Raw genomic sequence first — 17341 nt, forward strand, 5'->3', positions numbered from 1 at the left:
GCAAAACTGCTGCCCTCATAGTGTCAACGCTGTCCACACAACGGAGGGATATCAGTCACTACACGCTAAAAGCTCACCCACAGAGCGGCTACCAGAGAGGGTCACAGCAACCTCTCACCCCAACAATGGGCTCTGCAGGCTGCCTCAATCAAGGACTTTCAACTCCACATCCTCTCTGGGATCACTGGGAGGAGTGGTCAAAGATGCCGATTGCTGAATGCCTCCCCCACACCCAAAATTCTGACTGAACTGCTCTGGAGTGAGGCTTGGGCATCCTTGCTTTTTTTTTTTTGAGACAGAGTCTCGCTCTATCACCCAGACTGGAGTGCAGTGGCGCGATCTCAGCTTACTGCAAGCTCTGCCTCCTGGGTTCACGCCATTCTCCTGCCTCAGCCTCCGGAGTAGCTAGGACTACAGGCGCATGCCACCGTGCCGGCTAATTTTGTGTATTTTTAGTAGAGATGGAGTTTCACCATGGTCTCAATCTCCTGACCTCGTGATCCACCCTCCTCGGCCTCCCTAAATGCTGGGATTACAGGCATGAGCCACCACGTCCGGCCTGCTTTTTTAAATTTTTAATTTACTTTTTATTTTTTGGAGATGGGCTCAGTACCATGGTTCTTCACAGGTATGATCAAAGCCTCAAAACCCTGGGCTCAAGTGATCCGCCTACCTCTGGCTCCCAAGCAGCTGGGACCTCAAGTGTACACCACCATGCCCAGGTAATTATTTTATTTTTTGGAGAGACAGAGTCTCCCTGTGTTGCCCAGGCTGGTCTTGAACTCCTGGACTAAAGCAATCTTCCCACCTCAGCCTCCTGAGAAGCTGCAACGCCAGGCACATGCCTTCATGCCCAGCTACTACTTGGAAAAACATCCCCAGAGGATCACTTGAACCTAGGACGTCGAGGCTGCAGTGAGCCATGACCTCACCACTGGACTCCAGCCTGGACAACAAAGAGACTCTGTCTCAAGTAATAATAAAAAGCTCCCTAGGCTGGAATGCAGTGGTACAAACACAATGTACTATAGCCTGGACCTCCTGGGCTAAGTTATCCTCCCGCCTCAGTCTCTCATGTAGGTGGGACGACAAGCGTGCACACCAAGCCTGGCTAATTTTTTGTAAAGATGAGGTTTCACCATGTTGTTCAGGCTGGTTTCGAACTCCTGGGCTCAAGCGATCCACCCACCTCAGCATCCCAAACTGCTGAGATTACAGGCATGAGCCACCACGCCTGACCCCAAGTAATTCTTTTTTTTTTTTTTTGAGACAGAATCTCACTCTGTCACCCAGGCTGGAGTGCAGTGACTGCGAACCTGGCTCACTGCAACCTCCACCTTCCAGGTTCAACCGATTCTCCTGCCTCAGCCTCCCAAATAGCTGGGACTACAGGCATGTGCCACCACACCTGGCTAATTTTTTTGTATTTTTAGCAGAGACGAGGTTTCACTACGTTGGCCAGGCTGGTCTTGAACTCTTGACCTTAGGTGATCTGCCTGCCTTGGCCTCCCAAAGTGCTGGGATTACAGGCATGAGCCACTGCACCTGGCCCCAGTAACTTCTGAACACCATATCTGGAACACACACCCTGGCATGGAGGAACTCTATAAATACTGAACTCTAGCTAGGAAACTTCTGCAGAGAGGTGTCCGTTAGCACTTTGGAACGTACTTTCTGTGTATTCTAGAATGGAGCAGGTCAGTCAGTTTATTATTGTTAATGGAAATCAGGTTCCTGATTTTAGAATTAAGGAAAGGGGGAGGCCGGGCGCGGTGGCTCAAGCCTGTAATCCCAGCACTTTGGGAGGCCGAGACGGGTGGATCACGAGGTCAGGAGATCGAGACCATCCTGGCTAACATGGTGAAACCCCGTCTCTACTAAAAAATACAAAAAAACTAGCCGGGCGCGGTAGCGGGCGCCTGTAGTCCCAGCTACTCGGGAGGCTGAGGCAGGAGAATGGCGTAAACCCGGGAGGCGGAGCTTGCAGTGAGCTGAGTTTTTTTTTCCTTAGTAAGTCTAGAACTTTCATCTTTTTGTTTAAAGGATGCACTTAATAGTTTCTTGGGCCGGGCGCAGTGGCTCAAGCCTGTAATCCCAGCACTTTGGGAGGCCGAGATGGGCGGATCACGAGGTCAGGAGATCGAGACCATCCTGGCTAACACGGTGAAACCCTGTCTCTACTAAAAAATACAAAAAACTAGCCGGGCGAGGTGGCGGGCGCCTGTAGTCCCAGCTACTCGGGAGGCTGAGGCAGGAGAATGGCGTAAACCCGGGAGGCGGAGCTTGCAGTGAGCTGAGATCCGGCCACTGCACTCCAGCCCGGGCGACAGAGCGAGACTCCGTCTCAAAAAAAAAAAAAAAGGAAAGGGGGAAAGGACGACAATCAACCCTGTGCTGCTGGATTAGAACTGGGAGTGTCAACACAACCTCAAGATTCTTTGTGTGTGTGAGATAGGGTCGCACTGTCTTGACCAGGCCGGAGAGAAATGGTGAGATCACAGCTCACTGCAGCCTCAAACTCTTGGACTCAAGGGATCCTCCCACCTCAGCCTCCCGAGTAGCTGGGGCAACAGGTACATGCCACTACACCCAGCTAATTTTTAACATTTTTATAGAGACAAGGTTTTGCCATATTGCCCACGATGGTCTCGAACTCCTGGGCTCAAGTGATCCTCCCATTTTGGCCTCCCAAAGTACTGGGAATACAGGCACGAGCCACCATGCCCAGCCACAATTTTTAACATATACAAGCAGCAATGCAGATGATTAAGTGTACATACATCTATTTCCCAGATCCGGCTCCTAGAAGCAGTGATGGCCTACTAGCAATGAGCACCCCCAAAGTCAGATCTTGGCATGTAAATATTCTTCTGTAATAAAAGGAAATATAGCCGGGCACAGTGGCTCACGTCTATAGTCCTAGCACTTTGGGAGGCCAAGGCAGGTGGATCACTTGAGCTCAGGAGTTTGAGACAAGCCTGGGCAACATGGTGAAACCCTGTCTCTACAAAAAAAAGACAGAACACTTAGCCAAGCATGGTGGCATGTGCCTGTAGCCCCAGATACTCAGGAGGCTGAGGTGGGAGGATCACTTCAGTCCAGGAGGTTGAAACTACAGTGAGCCATGATCGTACCACTGCATACTCCAGCCTAGGTAATGCAGGGAGACCCTTTCTTGAAAAAAAAAAAAAGGAACCAGGACTCCCTGGGGAAAGAGCTGGGTACAAGGAACTCAGGCAGGGAAAGCAGAAGAAAAACCTGGTGAGGAAGGAAGTGATCCAGGAACGGTGGGCACATGCCAAAAGCGAACAGGAGCCAATGTCAAGGGGCTTCTACTGGCTAAAGCTAAATAGCCAAAAGAAATCATTTTAAAGGATCAGAAGCCATTCATTCAACTAAACAAGAATCCATAAGTCTACTCCAGGGGTTGGCAGACCATGGCCACAGGTCTAACAGGACCAAAGAGAAAGCTTTACCTAGTATAGAAAAACAAATAAATAAATGCAGAAAGAATGATGGAACTAAAAACCACCATCCTGTAGCTGTCACAGCAAAAACTGATACACGCAAAAAAAAAAAAAAAAGATACTAAAAGGAGTAGCTGGAATTCTGAGGAGTTACAACATAGTTACAGAGTCTCAAGTATCTCCCTACAGGGTACTTACTGATCACAGAAGAAAAAAACAGAAACTGGGCCGGGCGCGGTGGCTCAAGCCTGTAATCCCAGCACTTTGGGAGGCCGAGACCTTATTTGCAAACCTCTGCTATGCACTCCCGACGTGATGCCCTGAGAGGTACCCAGGGCCACGTTGGGTCTGCCTGCCGGAGACACATAACCTGACTCTAACCACAAGGGACATCAGACAAACCAGAATCCAGGGCCACTAGCTGACATAGCTGGCCTGAAGCCAAGTGTGGTGGCTCATGCCTATAATCACAGCCTTTGGAAGGCTGAGGTGGATCACTCCAGCCCAGGAGTTCAGGACCAGCCTGGGCAACGTGAGACCCCATCTCTGCAAACACACACACACACACACACACACACACACACACACACACACACACACACACGGAGCTATTTAAGATCAAAGTTGACTAAAGGGACCTCCAGTAAATGTGACCCGGGGTTTTCTGCTGCTGTGAAGACAACTGGAAAAACTGGCCAAACCTTATATAAAGGCCTGTAGACTGGGTAACAGTGCTATACCAATGTTTACCTCCTGCTTCCGTCACCTCGGCACAGTGTGCAGGAGCAACCTTGTCTTCAGGAAGTAGATACAGAAACACACAGAGGTAAAGCACTGTCATGTCTGAATGTTTTTTTTCTTTCTTTCTTTTGAGATGGAGTCTCGCTCTGTCGCCCAGGCTGGAGTGCAATGGCCAGATCTCAGCTCACTGCAAGCTCCGCCTCCCGGGTTCACGCCATTCTCCTGCCTCAGCCTTCCGAGTAGCTGGGATTACAAGCATGTTCTAATCTACTACAGGCGCCGGCCACCTCGCCCGGCTAGTTTTTTTGTATTTTTTTAGTAGAGACGGGGTTTCATCGTGTTAGCCAGGATGGTCTCGATCTCCTGACCTCGTGATCCGCCTGTCTCAGCCTCCCAAAGTGCTGGGATTACAGGCTTGAGCCACTGTGCCCGGCCTGTCATGTCTGAATTTGACTCTCAAAGAGTTTAGGTAAAAACACATGTGAAGGCCAGGTGCGGGGGCCCATAATCCTAACACTTTGGGAGGCTGAGGCAGGAGGATGCCTGAGCGCAGGAATTGGAGACCAGCCTGAAAAACATAGGGAAACCCGGTCTCTATAAAAAACAAATTTTAAAAAATTAGGCCAGGCATAGTGGCTCATGCCTGTAATCCTGGCACTTTTGGAGGCCGAGGCGGGTGGATCACCTGAGGTCAGGAGTTCAAGACCAGCCTGACCAACATGGTGAAACCCCATCTCTACTAAAAAGACAAAAACTGGCTGGGCACAGTGGCTCAAGCCTGTAATCCCAGCACATTCGGAGGCCGAGGCAGGTGAATCACGAGGGCAAGAGATCAAGACCATCCTGGCTAACATGGTGAAACCCCGTCTTTACTAAAAGCCAAAAAACTAGCCGGGCGTGGTAGCGGGCACCTGTAGTCCCAGCTACTTGGGAGGCTGAGGCAGGAGTACAGCGTGAACCCAGGAGGCAGAGCTTGCAGTTAGCAGAGATTGTGCCACTGCACTCCAGCCTGGGCGACAGAACGAGACTCTGTCTAAATAAAAATAAAGATAAAAATAAAATTAGCCGAGCGTGCTGGTGGATGCCTATAATCCCAGCTACTAAGGAGGCTGAGGCAGAATTGCTCGAACTCGTGGGGTGGAGGCTGCAGTGAGCCAAGATTGTACCACTTTACTCTACCCTGGGCAAAAGAGTGAAACTCCATCTCAAAAAAAAAAAACAAAACAAACAAAAACTTAGCTGGATGTGGTGGGGCATGCCTGTAGTCCTAGCTACTCAGAAGGGTAGGATCACTTGAGCCCAGGAGGTCAAGGCTGCAATGAGCCATGTGCAACTGCAGTCCAGCCTGGGTGACAGAGTGGCCCTGTCTCAAAGAAACAAAACAAAATACAAAACGTGAAAATGGAGACTCCGGGTAAAGAACACACAGGACATCTCTGGACGGTTCTCGCGCCTTTCCTGGAAGTCAGACGTTACAATAAAGTAAAACCTGAAAGATGAATCCTGCGGCACATGCATAGAAAAAGGTCTGGAAGAAAACACAACGTGTGGGATGGAGGGGCGGGGGGGGGGGGGGTCAGAGGAAGCCGTGGGATTCTCACCATCATCATATATCATTGTTCATAATTTCAAAAGAACATAGGTTTTGGCCAGGCGCGGTGGCTCAAGTCTGTAATCCCAGCACTTTGGGAGGCCGAGACGGGCGGATCACGAGGTCAGGAGATCGGAGGCCAGGAGACAATCCTAGCTAACACGGTGAAACCCCGTCTCTACTAAAAAAAAATACAAAAAACTAGCCGGGCGAGGTGGCGGGCGCCTGTAGTCCCAGCTACTCGGGAGGCTGAGGCAGGAGAATGGCGTGAACCTGGGAGGCGGAGCTTGCAGTGAGCTGAGATCCGGCCACTGCACTCCAGCCTGGGCGACAGAGCGAGACTTCGTCTCAAAAAAAAAAATAAAAAGAACATAGGTTTTAAAGTCTGAAACAGACCAGTGCCTCAGGGCTGCTTCCTCACCTCACCGTCCGGCCCGATGGCAGGCGTCTGTCCTTCTGCATTTTCTGCCTTCTGGAAATAGAGAGAGACACCGTCAGGCTCTGACCCGCCAGGCTGAAGCCACACACGTGAAGACAGCTGCTCCCATCCCACCCGCGGCAGGCGCCACACCAGGCCCAGCACACCTTCTTTTTCTTTTTCTTCTTTTTCTCCTTGGCGACCTGGGCAGCCTTGTGCTGCCGCACCAGCTCTGTGAGGTTAGCCACGTACTCATCTGTCTGTTGCAAGAGGTAGGCCAGGCGCTTGTCCTTCTTCTGGTCGATGAGCTTGCGGTACCCCTCCTCATCTTCAGCCTACAAAAGCGTGGGGGTTACTGCAATGTGGCGGCACACTGTGCACGTCTGTGGGCACCCATGGCCAGCCAACCCAGAGGCACACTGAGGGCGCGCGGGGCTCACAGGGGTGCCGCGCCACTGACCCTTCACATGGCAATCGACTCCCTGTTTAGGAACTATTTCCTCAAAACCTACCAAGGGCTAGGTTCCAAGGGCACCTGCTAAGCAGATGGTCCCGCCAGGAGCCATTTACAGAGGCCATGAGCCAGTCCTATCCACTCTGTTCACGAAACACACCCCAAACCCAAAGCCTTCTCTCCACAAAGCCCAAGGTGCATCCCTCCCACCAACTCCTACAGCAGCCCCTCACCTTTCTAAGAAGACATCAGATCACATCACCCACAGCCAAAATCCTCCCGGGTGAGGCTCTCTTTCACGATCAGAATTCAACCCACAGTCCTCCCAATGGCCTGAAAGGTCCCACGCCCCACCTGCCCCTGTGAGCTCTGACCTCACCTCCCGCCTCACACGATGTTGTGCTGGGAGCCCAGGGCTACCGGCTGTCCCTGGCATACAGCTGCCTGCCACCTCGACCTTTGTTCCATGCTGCCTGGGGCTCCTCTCCTGGGTCTCTGCATTTGTGCATCAGGGCCACCCTTTGGGCCTCTGTTTCGAGGCCTTCACTTACTACCCTATCCCCTCCCCTTCCATTCCGCTTCACCCTCCTCACTGCAGCTGTCACCATCCACTACTCTGCTTGCTTCATTCGTATATCTGCCCCTCAAGCACAACCTACGAGGACAGGGGCTGTGTCATGCTCCCTTCTGTGTTCCCCATACATAGAGCAGCACCTGGCTCAGAACACGCTGCCAATATCTGTCCAACCAGCTACTCAGACACAAATAAATGGTCAGAGATATTTATCCTAGGGGTAGGGGGTCTGGATCGCGCCACCTGTGGCTCTCACAGAATGAGGGGAGGGGGCACCACCTCCGTTTTCCAGAGAAGGCAGAGGAGACGGCAAAGTGGCCTGAGGTCACCCAGTCACTCTGATGATCAGAGGGATCAGCAAAGATCCGAGCCCAGGACTGACTCCCAAGCCCAAGCCTGCTCTTTCCTTGGCCCCACTTCTAACTCCGAGCTTTGAAATGCCTTGGTGTGACCCTGGGGAACGACCCCTGGAACCTGCAGTACCAGCCACATGTGTGGAAGGGTGCATGTCAAGAAGGCGGGACCATACCATGAGCCTCCGCATGCGCTCCTTCTCGATCCGCTCGTTCTCTTTCTTCTGCTCCCGCTCCGTGTTGGCATGGTACGTGGCCACTGCCTTGGTTAGCTTCTGGATTTTGCCTGTGACTGATCTGTGATATTCCTTGAAATCCTTGGCATGCTGGAGAATGCTATTGAGGTATTCCTGTAGAGAACGCACAAAAGAGAAGGCTGACCCCTCAGCAGCATGGCAGACACATCCCCCGCAAGGCTTGTTTAAAACCTAGAATACTGCCCAGGTGCGGTGGCTCACGCCTGTAATCCCAGCACTTTGGAAGGCTGAGGTGGGTGGATCGCGAGGTCAGGAGATTGAGACCATCCTGGCTAACACGGTGGCTAACACCCTATCTCTACTAAAAACAAAACAAAACAAAAAAAAATTAGCCAGGCGCGGTGGCGAGCGCCTGTAGTCCCAGCTACTCGGGAGGCTGAGGTAGGAGAATGGCGTGAACCGGGAGGCGGAGCTTACAGTGAGCTGAGATCGTGCCACTGTGCTCCAGCCTGGGCAACAGAACAAGACTCTGTCTCAAAAAAGAAAAAAAAAAAAACAAATCTAGAATATCACTTTGGGAGGCCAAGGAGGGCAGAATGCCTGAGGTCAGGAGTTCGAGACCAGCCCAGCCAATATGGCGAATCCCCGTCTCTACTACAAATACAAAAAATATCACCCAGGTGTAGCGGCGCATGCCTGTAATCCCTGCTACTTAGGAGGCCAAGACAGGAATCGCTTGAATCTGGGACGCAGAGGTTGCAGTGAGCCGAGATTACGCCACTGTACTTCAGCCTGGGTGACAGAGCAAGACTCCATTTCAAAAAAAATAAATATAATACATAAAAAACGCCCTTTGACTGGTGCGGTTGGGTTTCTCTGATGATAAAACTCAGCAGTGGCAACTGTGGGTGAGAAAGGCTCTCAAACACAGAAGGTGGGCACACAGGGCAGTCGACTTGCAGGGCAGCGTAGCATGGATATGAAACGTCTCAAAAATGTTTCCAACCCTCCCCCCAACTTATTCCATTACTACAAATATACTTTAAGGAAATACCAGAGACCAGTCCCAAAATGTTCAAGCCAAAAATTCCTGTCCTAGCATGATTTTTAATTTTCAAAAGCTGAAATACGCTGCATGTCCTCAAACAAGAAAAAGTTGACATAAATGATCAGATCCTGGACACACTGAAATGGAATACAGTGTAGACATCAAAAGTCATGTTTCCATGACACTTAAAAACAAAGAAAGCAATGTGGCCAGGAGCAGCAGCTCATGCTTGTAATTCCAGCACTTTGGGAGGCCGAGGCAGGCGGATCACTTGAGGTCAGGAGTTCAAGACCAGCCTGGCCAACAGGGTGACTCCCCATCTCTACTAAAAACACAAAAATTAGCCAGGTGTGATGGCGCATGCCTGTAATCCCAGCTGCTCAGGTGGCTGAGGCAGGAGAATCACCTGATCCCAGGAGGAGGAGGCTGCAGTGAGTGGAGATTATGCCACTGCACTCCAGCCTGGGCGACAGAGTGAGATTCTGACTCAAAAAAAAAAAAAGCAAAGTTTTAGAAAAAATAAAAAAAACAGCAGTTTAACAGTGTATTAATATACAAGCAAAAAGGCTGAAATAACATATATAAAAATGTTGGCGGCCAGAAGCAGTGGCTCACGCCTGTAATCCCAGCACTTTGGGAGGCCAAGGCAGACAGATCACAAGGTCAACAGTTTGAGACCAGTAGCCTGGCCAACATAGTGAAATCTTGTCTGTACTAAAAATACAAAAAATTAGCCAGGCATGGTGGCAAGTGCCTGTAGTCCCAGCTACTTGGGAGGCTGAGGCAGGAAAATCGCTTGAACCCAGGAGGCAGAGGTTGCGGTGAGCCGAGATCGCACCACTGCACTCCAGCCTGGGCAACAAGAGTGAAACTCTGTCTCAAAAAAAAGAAAAATTAGCCAAGTGTGGTGGCGCACACCTGTAATCCCAACTACTCAGGAGGCTGAGGCAGGAGAATCCCTTGAACCCAGGAGGCAGAGGTTGCAGTGAGCCAAGATCACACCATTGCACTCCAGCCCAGATGACAAGCGTGAAACTCCATCTCAAAAAAAAAAAAAAAAAAATTGGCGAGGCATGGTGGATCATGCCTGCAATCTCAGCACTTTGGGAGGCCAAGGTGGACGGATCACTTGAGGTCAGGAGTTCGAAACCAGCCTGACCAACATGGCGAAACCCCATCTCTACTAAAAATACAAAAAAAATGTTAGCCAGGCATGGTGGCAGGTGCCTGTAATCCCAGCTACTCAGTGGGCTGAGGCAGGAGAATTGCTTGAACCCAGGAGACGGAGGTTGCAGTGAGCCAAGATTGCACCACTACACTCCAGCTTGGGCGACAGAGCGAGACTCCATCTAAAAAAAAAAAAATGTTAACAGAGATTGCTGTGTCGATTGTCTAGATTATTTTACACTACACAAGTAAGACATAAATGATAGAAAATCTCTAGAAAATCTATAAATGACCAAATCAGCACAATCATCCCCAAATCCTTACTTGATCTTAGATTTGAAGATTTCCGTCTTATCGATTCATCCTGGGAAACCCTGAGTCAGATCAGTCCCTGTGCTGCCCAGAACCCTCTATGGCTCCCACTTCACTCAGAGCAACAGCCCAAATCCTCCCTGCAGCTCACAAGGTCCTGCATCACCTGCCCGTCACCTCCCTGCCCTCCCCTCCTTCAGCTCACCCCACCACTCACTGTACTCTGGCTACATGCAGGTCCTTACTTTCCATAGAAAACATAGGCACATTCCAGCCCCAGGGCCCTTGCACCTTCTACTTTTCCCAGAAAGCTCTTTCCCACAGATCTGTGTGGCTCCCTCCCTTGGGGGTCTGCCCAGATGTCACCTCCAAAAGAAAGAACTCCCCCAACATCAGGTCTACAACAGCCCTTTCCTTTCTCTCTATCCCGGCTTGATTTTTCTTTGTGCCCTATCACCTTCCAGACATGCTACACAGGGATTTGATCTTGTCCCTACCATTGGGTTTTTACACCCATACGCTCTCAGTGCCTAGAATACTGTTACGATGACCAAAAGAGAGAGACAAGCAGCATGTTTAGGAACAAAGCAAACACAGCCCCGTGACAACTGCTGGGACGAGCCAGGCAGCCAGGTGGGTGGGCTTCAGGGCCTTGGGGCCACCGGGGCGTACCTGGTGCTTCTGCCGGCGCTTGCGCTCCTGCTCGATCTTCTGCTGCTTTTCTAGCTTCTCGGTGATGCGGGCCTCGCGCAGGGACTGGCGCTTGCTGCGCTTGTAGGCCTTAGCATTGAGGGCCGTCTCCAGCGCTGTGTCCCTCCGCATGCACACCACCACCTCCTGGCGCAGCTGTAGGAGGGAAGAGGACGAGCCCACGCGCTGCACGGCTCTGTGGCATCCACAATGACGAACACGCATGATGATGTCACATGCTACACCGCTAAAGGAGCATTTTCAGTGCCTTACACACCCAGTCCGTGTGTGCAGGGGACCTCTAATAGGTACCCCCGGGCAGGGCGAGCACAGGACAGAAGGTGATCACTTCTGGACACCTAGCCAGTGGGTCCTCTCGGACCTCCAGCTTGCCCCCCTCTACCACACACACAGCTTCTTAGGAGTCATTCAGAAGTACAGCACCCTTGGCTGGGTGTGGTGGCTTAACACCAGTAATCTCAACACTTTGGGAGGCCAAGGTGGGAGGACTGCTCAAGCCCAGGAGTTTGAGACCAACCTGGGCAACATGGGGAGACCTTACCTCTACAAAAACTAAAAGAAAAATTAACTAGGTGGCCAGGAGCAATGGCTCATGCCTGTAATCCCAGCACTTTGGGAGGCCGAGGCAGGTGGATGGCTTGAGCTCAGGAGTTCGAGACCAGCCTGGGAAACATGGAGAAACCCTGAGTCTACTAAAAACACAAAAACCAGCGTGGTGGCTCACGCCTGTAATCCCAGCACTTTGGGAGGCCATGGCAGGAGGAACACCTGAGATCAGGAGTTAGAAACCAGCCTGGCCAACATGGCGAAACACTGTCTCTATCAAAACTACAAAAATTAGCCAGGCGTGGTGGCACGTGCCTGTAATCCCAGCTACTTGGGAGGCTGAGGTGGGGGAATCACTTGAACCTGGAAGGAAGAGGTTGCAGTGAGCCAAGATCGTGCCACTGCACTTCAGCCTGGGCTAGAGTGAGACTCTGTCTCAAAAAAGAAAATCAGCCCAGCATAGTGGTGCACACCTGTAATCCCAGCTACTCAGTGGCTGAGACAGGAAAATCACTTGAACCACAGAGCCAGAGGCTGCAGTGGGGCGAGACAGCATCACTGCACTCCAGCTTGGGCGACAGAGTGAAACTCTGTTTCAAAAAAAGGAAAAATTCGCCAGGTGTAATGGTGCACGCCTATACTCCCAGCTACTCAGGAGGCTGAAGTGGGAGGATGACATGAGCCTGGGAGGTCAAGTTTGCAGTGAGCTGTGATCTCTCCAGGGTCTCACTAAGAACAGCACCCTCAGAAATAGACCCATGCGGGACAGCGCATGGTGGCTCATGCCTGTAATCCCAGCACTTTGGGAGGCCGAGGCAGGCAGATCATTTGAGGTCAGGAGTTCGAGACCAGCCTGTCCGATATGGTGACATCCTGTCTCTACTAAAAATATAAAAATTAAGCATGGTAGCACACGCTTGTAATCCCAGCTACTTGAGAGGCTGAGGCCAGAGAATTGCTTGATCCCGGGAAGCGGAGGCTGCAGTGAGCAGAGATTGTGCCACTGCACTCCAGCAGCCTGGGTGATAGAGCAAGACTGTTTCCCCAAAAAAAAAGCGGGGGGGAAGGGAGGAAAAGAAAAGGAAGAAAAGAAGCCCTTGCAAGTCTGCTTCACGAGGCAAGTGCTTTAGGGTAGAGAGGTCCATGTCTCCAGCATTGTGCAGGACGCAAGAGGAAGGCTCTGCAGTGAATGAGTGCCCATGGGTGGTCACAGCTGCTTTTCACAGCCCAGGCAGGTGTAATACTAGCCCAGCAAGCCATACTTGGAGGCTTAACAGCAGTGTTGGTGACAAAGGCCCTTTTTGGAAAGCTGCGGCCGTGCCAGCACCCACCTGCCTCTGAAAGTTCAGCAGCCTGAGGGCCTTGAGCTCAATGGTCGCTTTGGTTCGCAAATCCCCGGCCAGGGACCCGGGAAGGTTTTCAAGTTCCTGAATTCGGTGTGCAATGCGAGCCTGCAGCCTGGGAGCAGAGAAGAGAAGGAGCAAAGGCGGTGAGAGGCTTGCCAGGGCACCCGGTTATAGCGGGAGCTGCAGGGGACCCATCCCTTGAGGAAGGAAGGTGCTGGTCATGAGGCAAGAGATGCCTCAGAAGAGGATGCTGGCCGCAGGGCAGAGCAGAGAGGGAGGCAGCCCGGGACACTCCTCAGGACCGGGCCTCAGGGGGCAGCAAACAAGATTCCTGATAGGTGCGCCCAATTCATGCCTGTTCAGTGGTGTGAGCCAGGCTCTGGCATCAGGTGGGCCAGGGTTTTCATGCAGCCCTGGCATGGATGAGGCGCAGGGCCGTAAGCACCTGCACACCTCAGCATTCTCATCTCAAACCTGAGGCGACCCCTTGGCGAGACCCTAGAGGTATGGTCTGAAGATTACGAAGGTTACATAGGAAGGTTATGTGAACTAATCCTCTTAATCAGTCTTTCCGCACATACTCAATGAGCACCAACTGTATGCCAGGGACCATTTTGAGCCTTAGTACTAAACAAGACCAACAAGTCAAGGAACTCAGCCTCAATAGAAAAAACAGGCCATAACGGAGATTTAAAAAAATAAAATAACCACTGCAATTCCAGAGAGTGGCTGGAAGTGACGGGAAGGGCCTCCATAAGGAGGGAATCCCAGCAATGAGGCCTGAATGAGTAGAAGGAGCCATGCACGGCCTGTGCAAAGTTCCGGGGGCAGGAAAAAGCCTAACTTGTTAAATAAATGAAAAGAGAAACAGAGACAGTGGGGTGGGTGAGGAAGGACGCTGGGCAGGAGTGGACATAAGGCAAAGATTATTGGGCAGATAATTGGAGTTACAGGCAGGTTTTAATCCAGGGAGTAGATCTGACGTCAATCAATCGTGAAAAGAGAATTCAGGCCAGGCGACGTGGCTCAAGCCTATAATCCCAGCCCTTTGGGAGGCCGAGGCAGGCAGATAACCTGAGGTCAGGAGTTTGAGACCAGCCTGACCAACATGAAGAAACCCTGTCTCTACTAAAAAAACATAAAATTAGCCAGGCGCAGTGGCACATGCCTGTAATCCCAGTTACTCGGGAGGCTGAGGCAGGAGAATCGCTTGAACCCGGGAGATGGAGGTTGTGGTGAGCTGAGATCGCGCCATTGCACTCCAGCGTGGGCAACAAGAGTGACACTCCATCTCAAAAACCAGAGAATTCAGACTGCTGTGTGGGAAACAGACCGCAACCAGGGTGGGAGCAGGGAGGTGAGGAAGGAGGTGTAGGCCAAGTGGCAGCGGTGGGCACAGGGCACTGTTTCCTAAGGTGGGGGAGAAAGTTGAGTGGCTTCCCCAGGGGGACATAGGGGACAGAAAGTAGTGACCTTGGGAACTGGGGCCACGCCCTCACCTGTACTCGCGCTCCTGCAGGATCTCCACAGGGTCGAGGCCCCGTGGCTTCTGGATGGGGGTGATGCGGCTCTGCTTCTGGTGCAGCGGCACCATGGGCGCGGGCTGGGCCGGCTGCCCGGGGGACTGGGTCTGGGGTGGCATCACAGGCGAGGCGGCGGGTGGGACGGCAGGGGGTGCAGGGGAAGGGCGACCCGTTGGCTGCGGGGGGATCAGTTTCTGAGGGGTGCTCGTGGGGGCAGCAGCATTCGCCATGGGTCCTGGGAGGAGGCAAGGGGCCAGGGCATCGTGTTGAGCTCTGGGGCCCATCCAGGCTGGAAACGGAAAGCTGCTGGGCTGCTCGAGGCCCTGGGGACAGGGAGACCCCGCCCATCTCCCACCCCTCATCTAGGGGTGTCCCTCATACCCGCCTTGGGCTCCAACCTCCTCCAGATCTCAGCCTCACCCTCGTCCCTCACACCCTCCACTGGGGTCAGCCCCACACCCCTGAGGCTTCTGTGTTCTGTCTGTGGCTCTACAGTAGCATTTCCTGTCGTCTCTTCCCAGTGCTAAATCCAACGGAAGCAATTTGCCCTTCAATGCCCATCGCTAAATCCGAGGCTCCAAGAGGGTGGGTAATGAGTCCCACTGCCTCTTTGAGCCCACCAGATGTAAGCCTGCAGCACTTACTGAGCAACCACTTATACAGAGCTCAGGGACTGGGTGAAGGCCACGAGGGATGGGATAAAACGACAGCCATTGGGAACTGACTGGCTACAGGGGAGACCCCGGGACAACCACAAGAAAAGTGTAGGCTGCAGTTCGGGCTGGCCACCTTGGCCCTTTCTCCCTGCCAGGGCTCATCTCAAGGCCTGCGCCACCCAAGCTTGCGACAGGGAGTCAGCGCACGGGTGCACCACCATAGAAGAGGGAGCTCACCTTCAGGCCAGGGCTTGGGAGGCCCTCCAGGAGGCTGGCCCGGCATCCCAGGGGGCACGCCTGAGGGTCCTGGGGGGGGCATGTTGGGCCCTCCCATACCTACACGTAGGGAGAAACAAAAGAGAAAATAGTGCTCCCCAGGTTTATGCCTGTGCCCAGCCTCGTGGGCAGCCCTGGCTTCAGGGGACACAGCAGACACACCTATTAACCAGCACCCCCAGGGGAAGCAGGGAGCTGGGGAAGCAGCATTTAGCAGGACAGCCGCCCCCACCACCCGAGCACCCAGAAGTGCAGCATGGGCCCGTGCAATCCCAAACCGGGGAACCCAGTTGGCAGCAGAGTCCAGTCTGTCCACTCCACCACCCACACCCCAGTCATTCGCTCTGAGACACCTGAGGGCCAGGGCAGCCAGCCTTACCATGAGGCCTGCTATAATTTGGAGGTGCCGGGCCGGGACCGGGGCCAGGGCCAGGGCCAGGGCCAGGGCCGGGTCCTGCTGCAGACACTGAGGGTGGAGGTAGCGTTGGCATCTGCTGCTGCATCCCAGGCATTGGCCGCTTGCCCTGCACCGCCATCTGCAGGTGATCGGGGAGGGGCTGCCCCCTGGCCAGCATCTTGTAGGCCATGATCTGAGCTCTGAGCTGATGCAGCTGGTTCTGGTTAAATGGGGTTGGGCCCCGGTTCTGCTGCCCCAAGGCCTGGGGGTCAGCACCATCCAGTGGTGCCCCTCCTGGTCCGGAAGACATCTGGGGGCCTGAAGATGGGCCACTGGCTGGAACTGGACTAGAGGCATGCTCAGAGCCACCCAGGGGCGAGGGGTAACCTGCAGAGAAAGGCCAGCCCACTGGTCACTAGGCAGCATATGTCTGTAATTTTTACAACTTCTTCCCCCTACACCAGCTCCTACTCTGAGACAGGGCACGGCCAAATGGCATCCTTCTTTTGAGTCAGTCAGGGGCACCTGGAGGGCACACGCTGGAGGCACCTCAGCCCAGCAGCCGGCATGGTGGATTTGGTTTAACCCACGTCTCAGTAAGGTGCTGCTGGTTAATGCTGAGAACCTGTGCATGAAATTACAAGTCTCTCCCGGCCTCCGCCTGCCTGTCCACAAGTGGGGTCCACATCCTCGGGCTGGCCAGGCCCACCCCCAACATTTCCATTCCCAGTGGAGCCCCTGAGCTTCCCTCCCCTGATGACAGCAAGGACTTGGCAAGTCACCCACCATATCACTTCTCAATTGTCCTCGTACAGAAAAGGCACCTTCTAGGCTCATTAAAGCAGAGTCCCAGGCCCTAGGAATCTGTATTTTCAGTAAGTTCCTGGGTGGCATGGGGCTGCTGCCCTGCACAGCCGTCCTCTATCACCCATGCTGAATACGGTCTGCCCCCCAACCAGCACTTCCCCTTCTGGGGCTGCTCCAAGACGAGGTGGCCAGAACAAGCACCAGCCATGCCACGCCAGACAGCCCTCTGTGGCAGGCCACCCACACGGCTAAATCATCCTAGGTACTCCTGGAATCCATCCTGTGGGAACCCAGGGGAAGAAAATGATCTGAGGACTCTGGTGTATGACAAACACAAGACAGGAAGGAACGCAGTTTGGTACCTTGGGAGTGCTGGTCCATGGGGCTGGGCGGGGGCCCCATCCCAGTGTGGCCCCCTGACCGCATCCCCATTCCTTTCATCTGGTTGTAGCGCGGGTCATCCGACATGCCCTTCTCGTGCATGGACTCCATGGGCTGCGAGAAGGACCATGACAAGGCAGGGTGAGCATGTGGAACGTGAGGTGGTGGCGCGGCTATGCACTGCCCGAGAGAAGCTTGAGGGCACCGAGAACGGCCACTGACGACAATGTGCATCTCCCCAGTCCCCAGCGTTACTACACGGCTCGGCTCTAAGGCAGGGTTCTGACACCTACTTAGGCCTCAAGACAGGTACACAAAATAAATGTCGCCCAGTGGGGCACGAGCACCTGGGAGACTGTGGCCAGGCAATCCTCAT

The 17341-nt window shown here is 53.2% G+C and overlaps 1 protein-coding gene across 12 annotated transcripts in view; it reads right to left on the bottom strand.

Annotated features, from left to right (window-relative positions):
• SMARCA4 (SWI/SNF related, matrix associated, actin dependent regulator of chromatin, subfamily a, member 4) overlaps positions 1–17341 on the bottom strand; it is a 101980-nt gene that overhangs the window by 59406 nt on the left and 25233 nt on the right. For all 12 annotated transcript variants that reach the window (XM_023194170.3, XM_023194177.2, XM_023194178.2 and 9 more), the window contains exons 3-11: positions 16947–17079; positions 15760–16164; positions 15342–15440; positions 14425–14683; positions 12911–13037; positions 10995–11168; positions 7775–7948; positions 6385–6552; positions 6221–6271 (exon numbers count right to left, since the gene is read on the bottom strand). In XM_023194170.3, the coding sequence (XP_023049938.1) occupies positions 6221–6271; positions 6385–6552; positions 7775–7948; positions 10995–11168; positions 12911–13037; positions 14425–14683; positions 15342–15440; positions 15760–16164; positions 16947–17079 (1590 nt within the window). The remainder of the gene's footprint in view (positions 1–6220; positions 6272–6384; positions 6553–7774; positions 7949–10994; positions 11169–12910; positions 13038–14424; positions 14684–15341; positions 15441–15759; positions 16165–16946; positions 17080–17341) is intronic.

Source organism: Piliocolobus tephrosceles, chromosome 21, assembly GCF_002776525.5.
Source record: "Piliocolobus tephrosceles isolate RC106 chromosome 21, ASM277652v3, whole genome shotgun sequence".
In the NCBI taxonomy this organism is placed as follows: Eukaryota; Metazoa; Chordata; class Mammalia; order Primates; family Cercopithecidae; genus Piliocolobus; species Piliocolobus tephrosceles.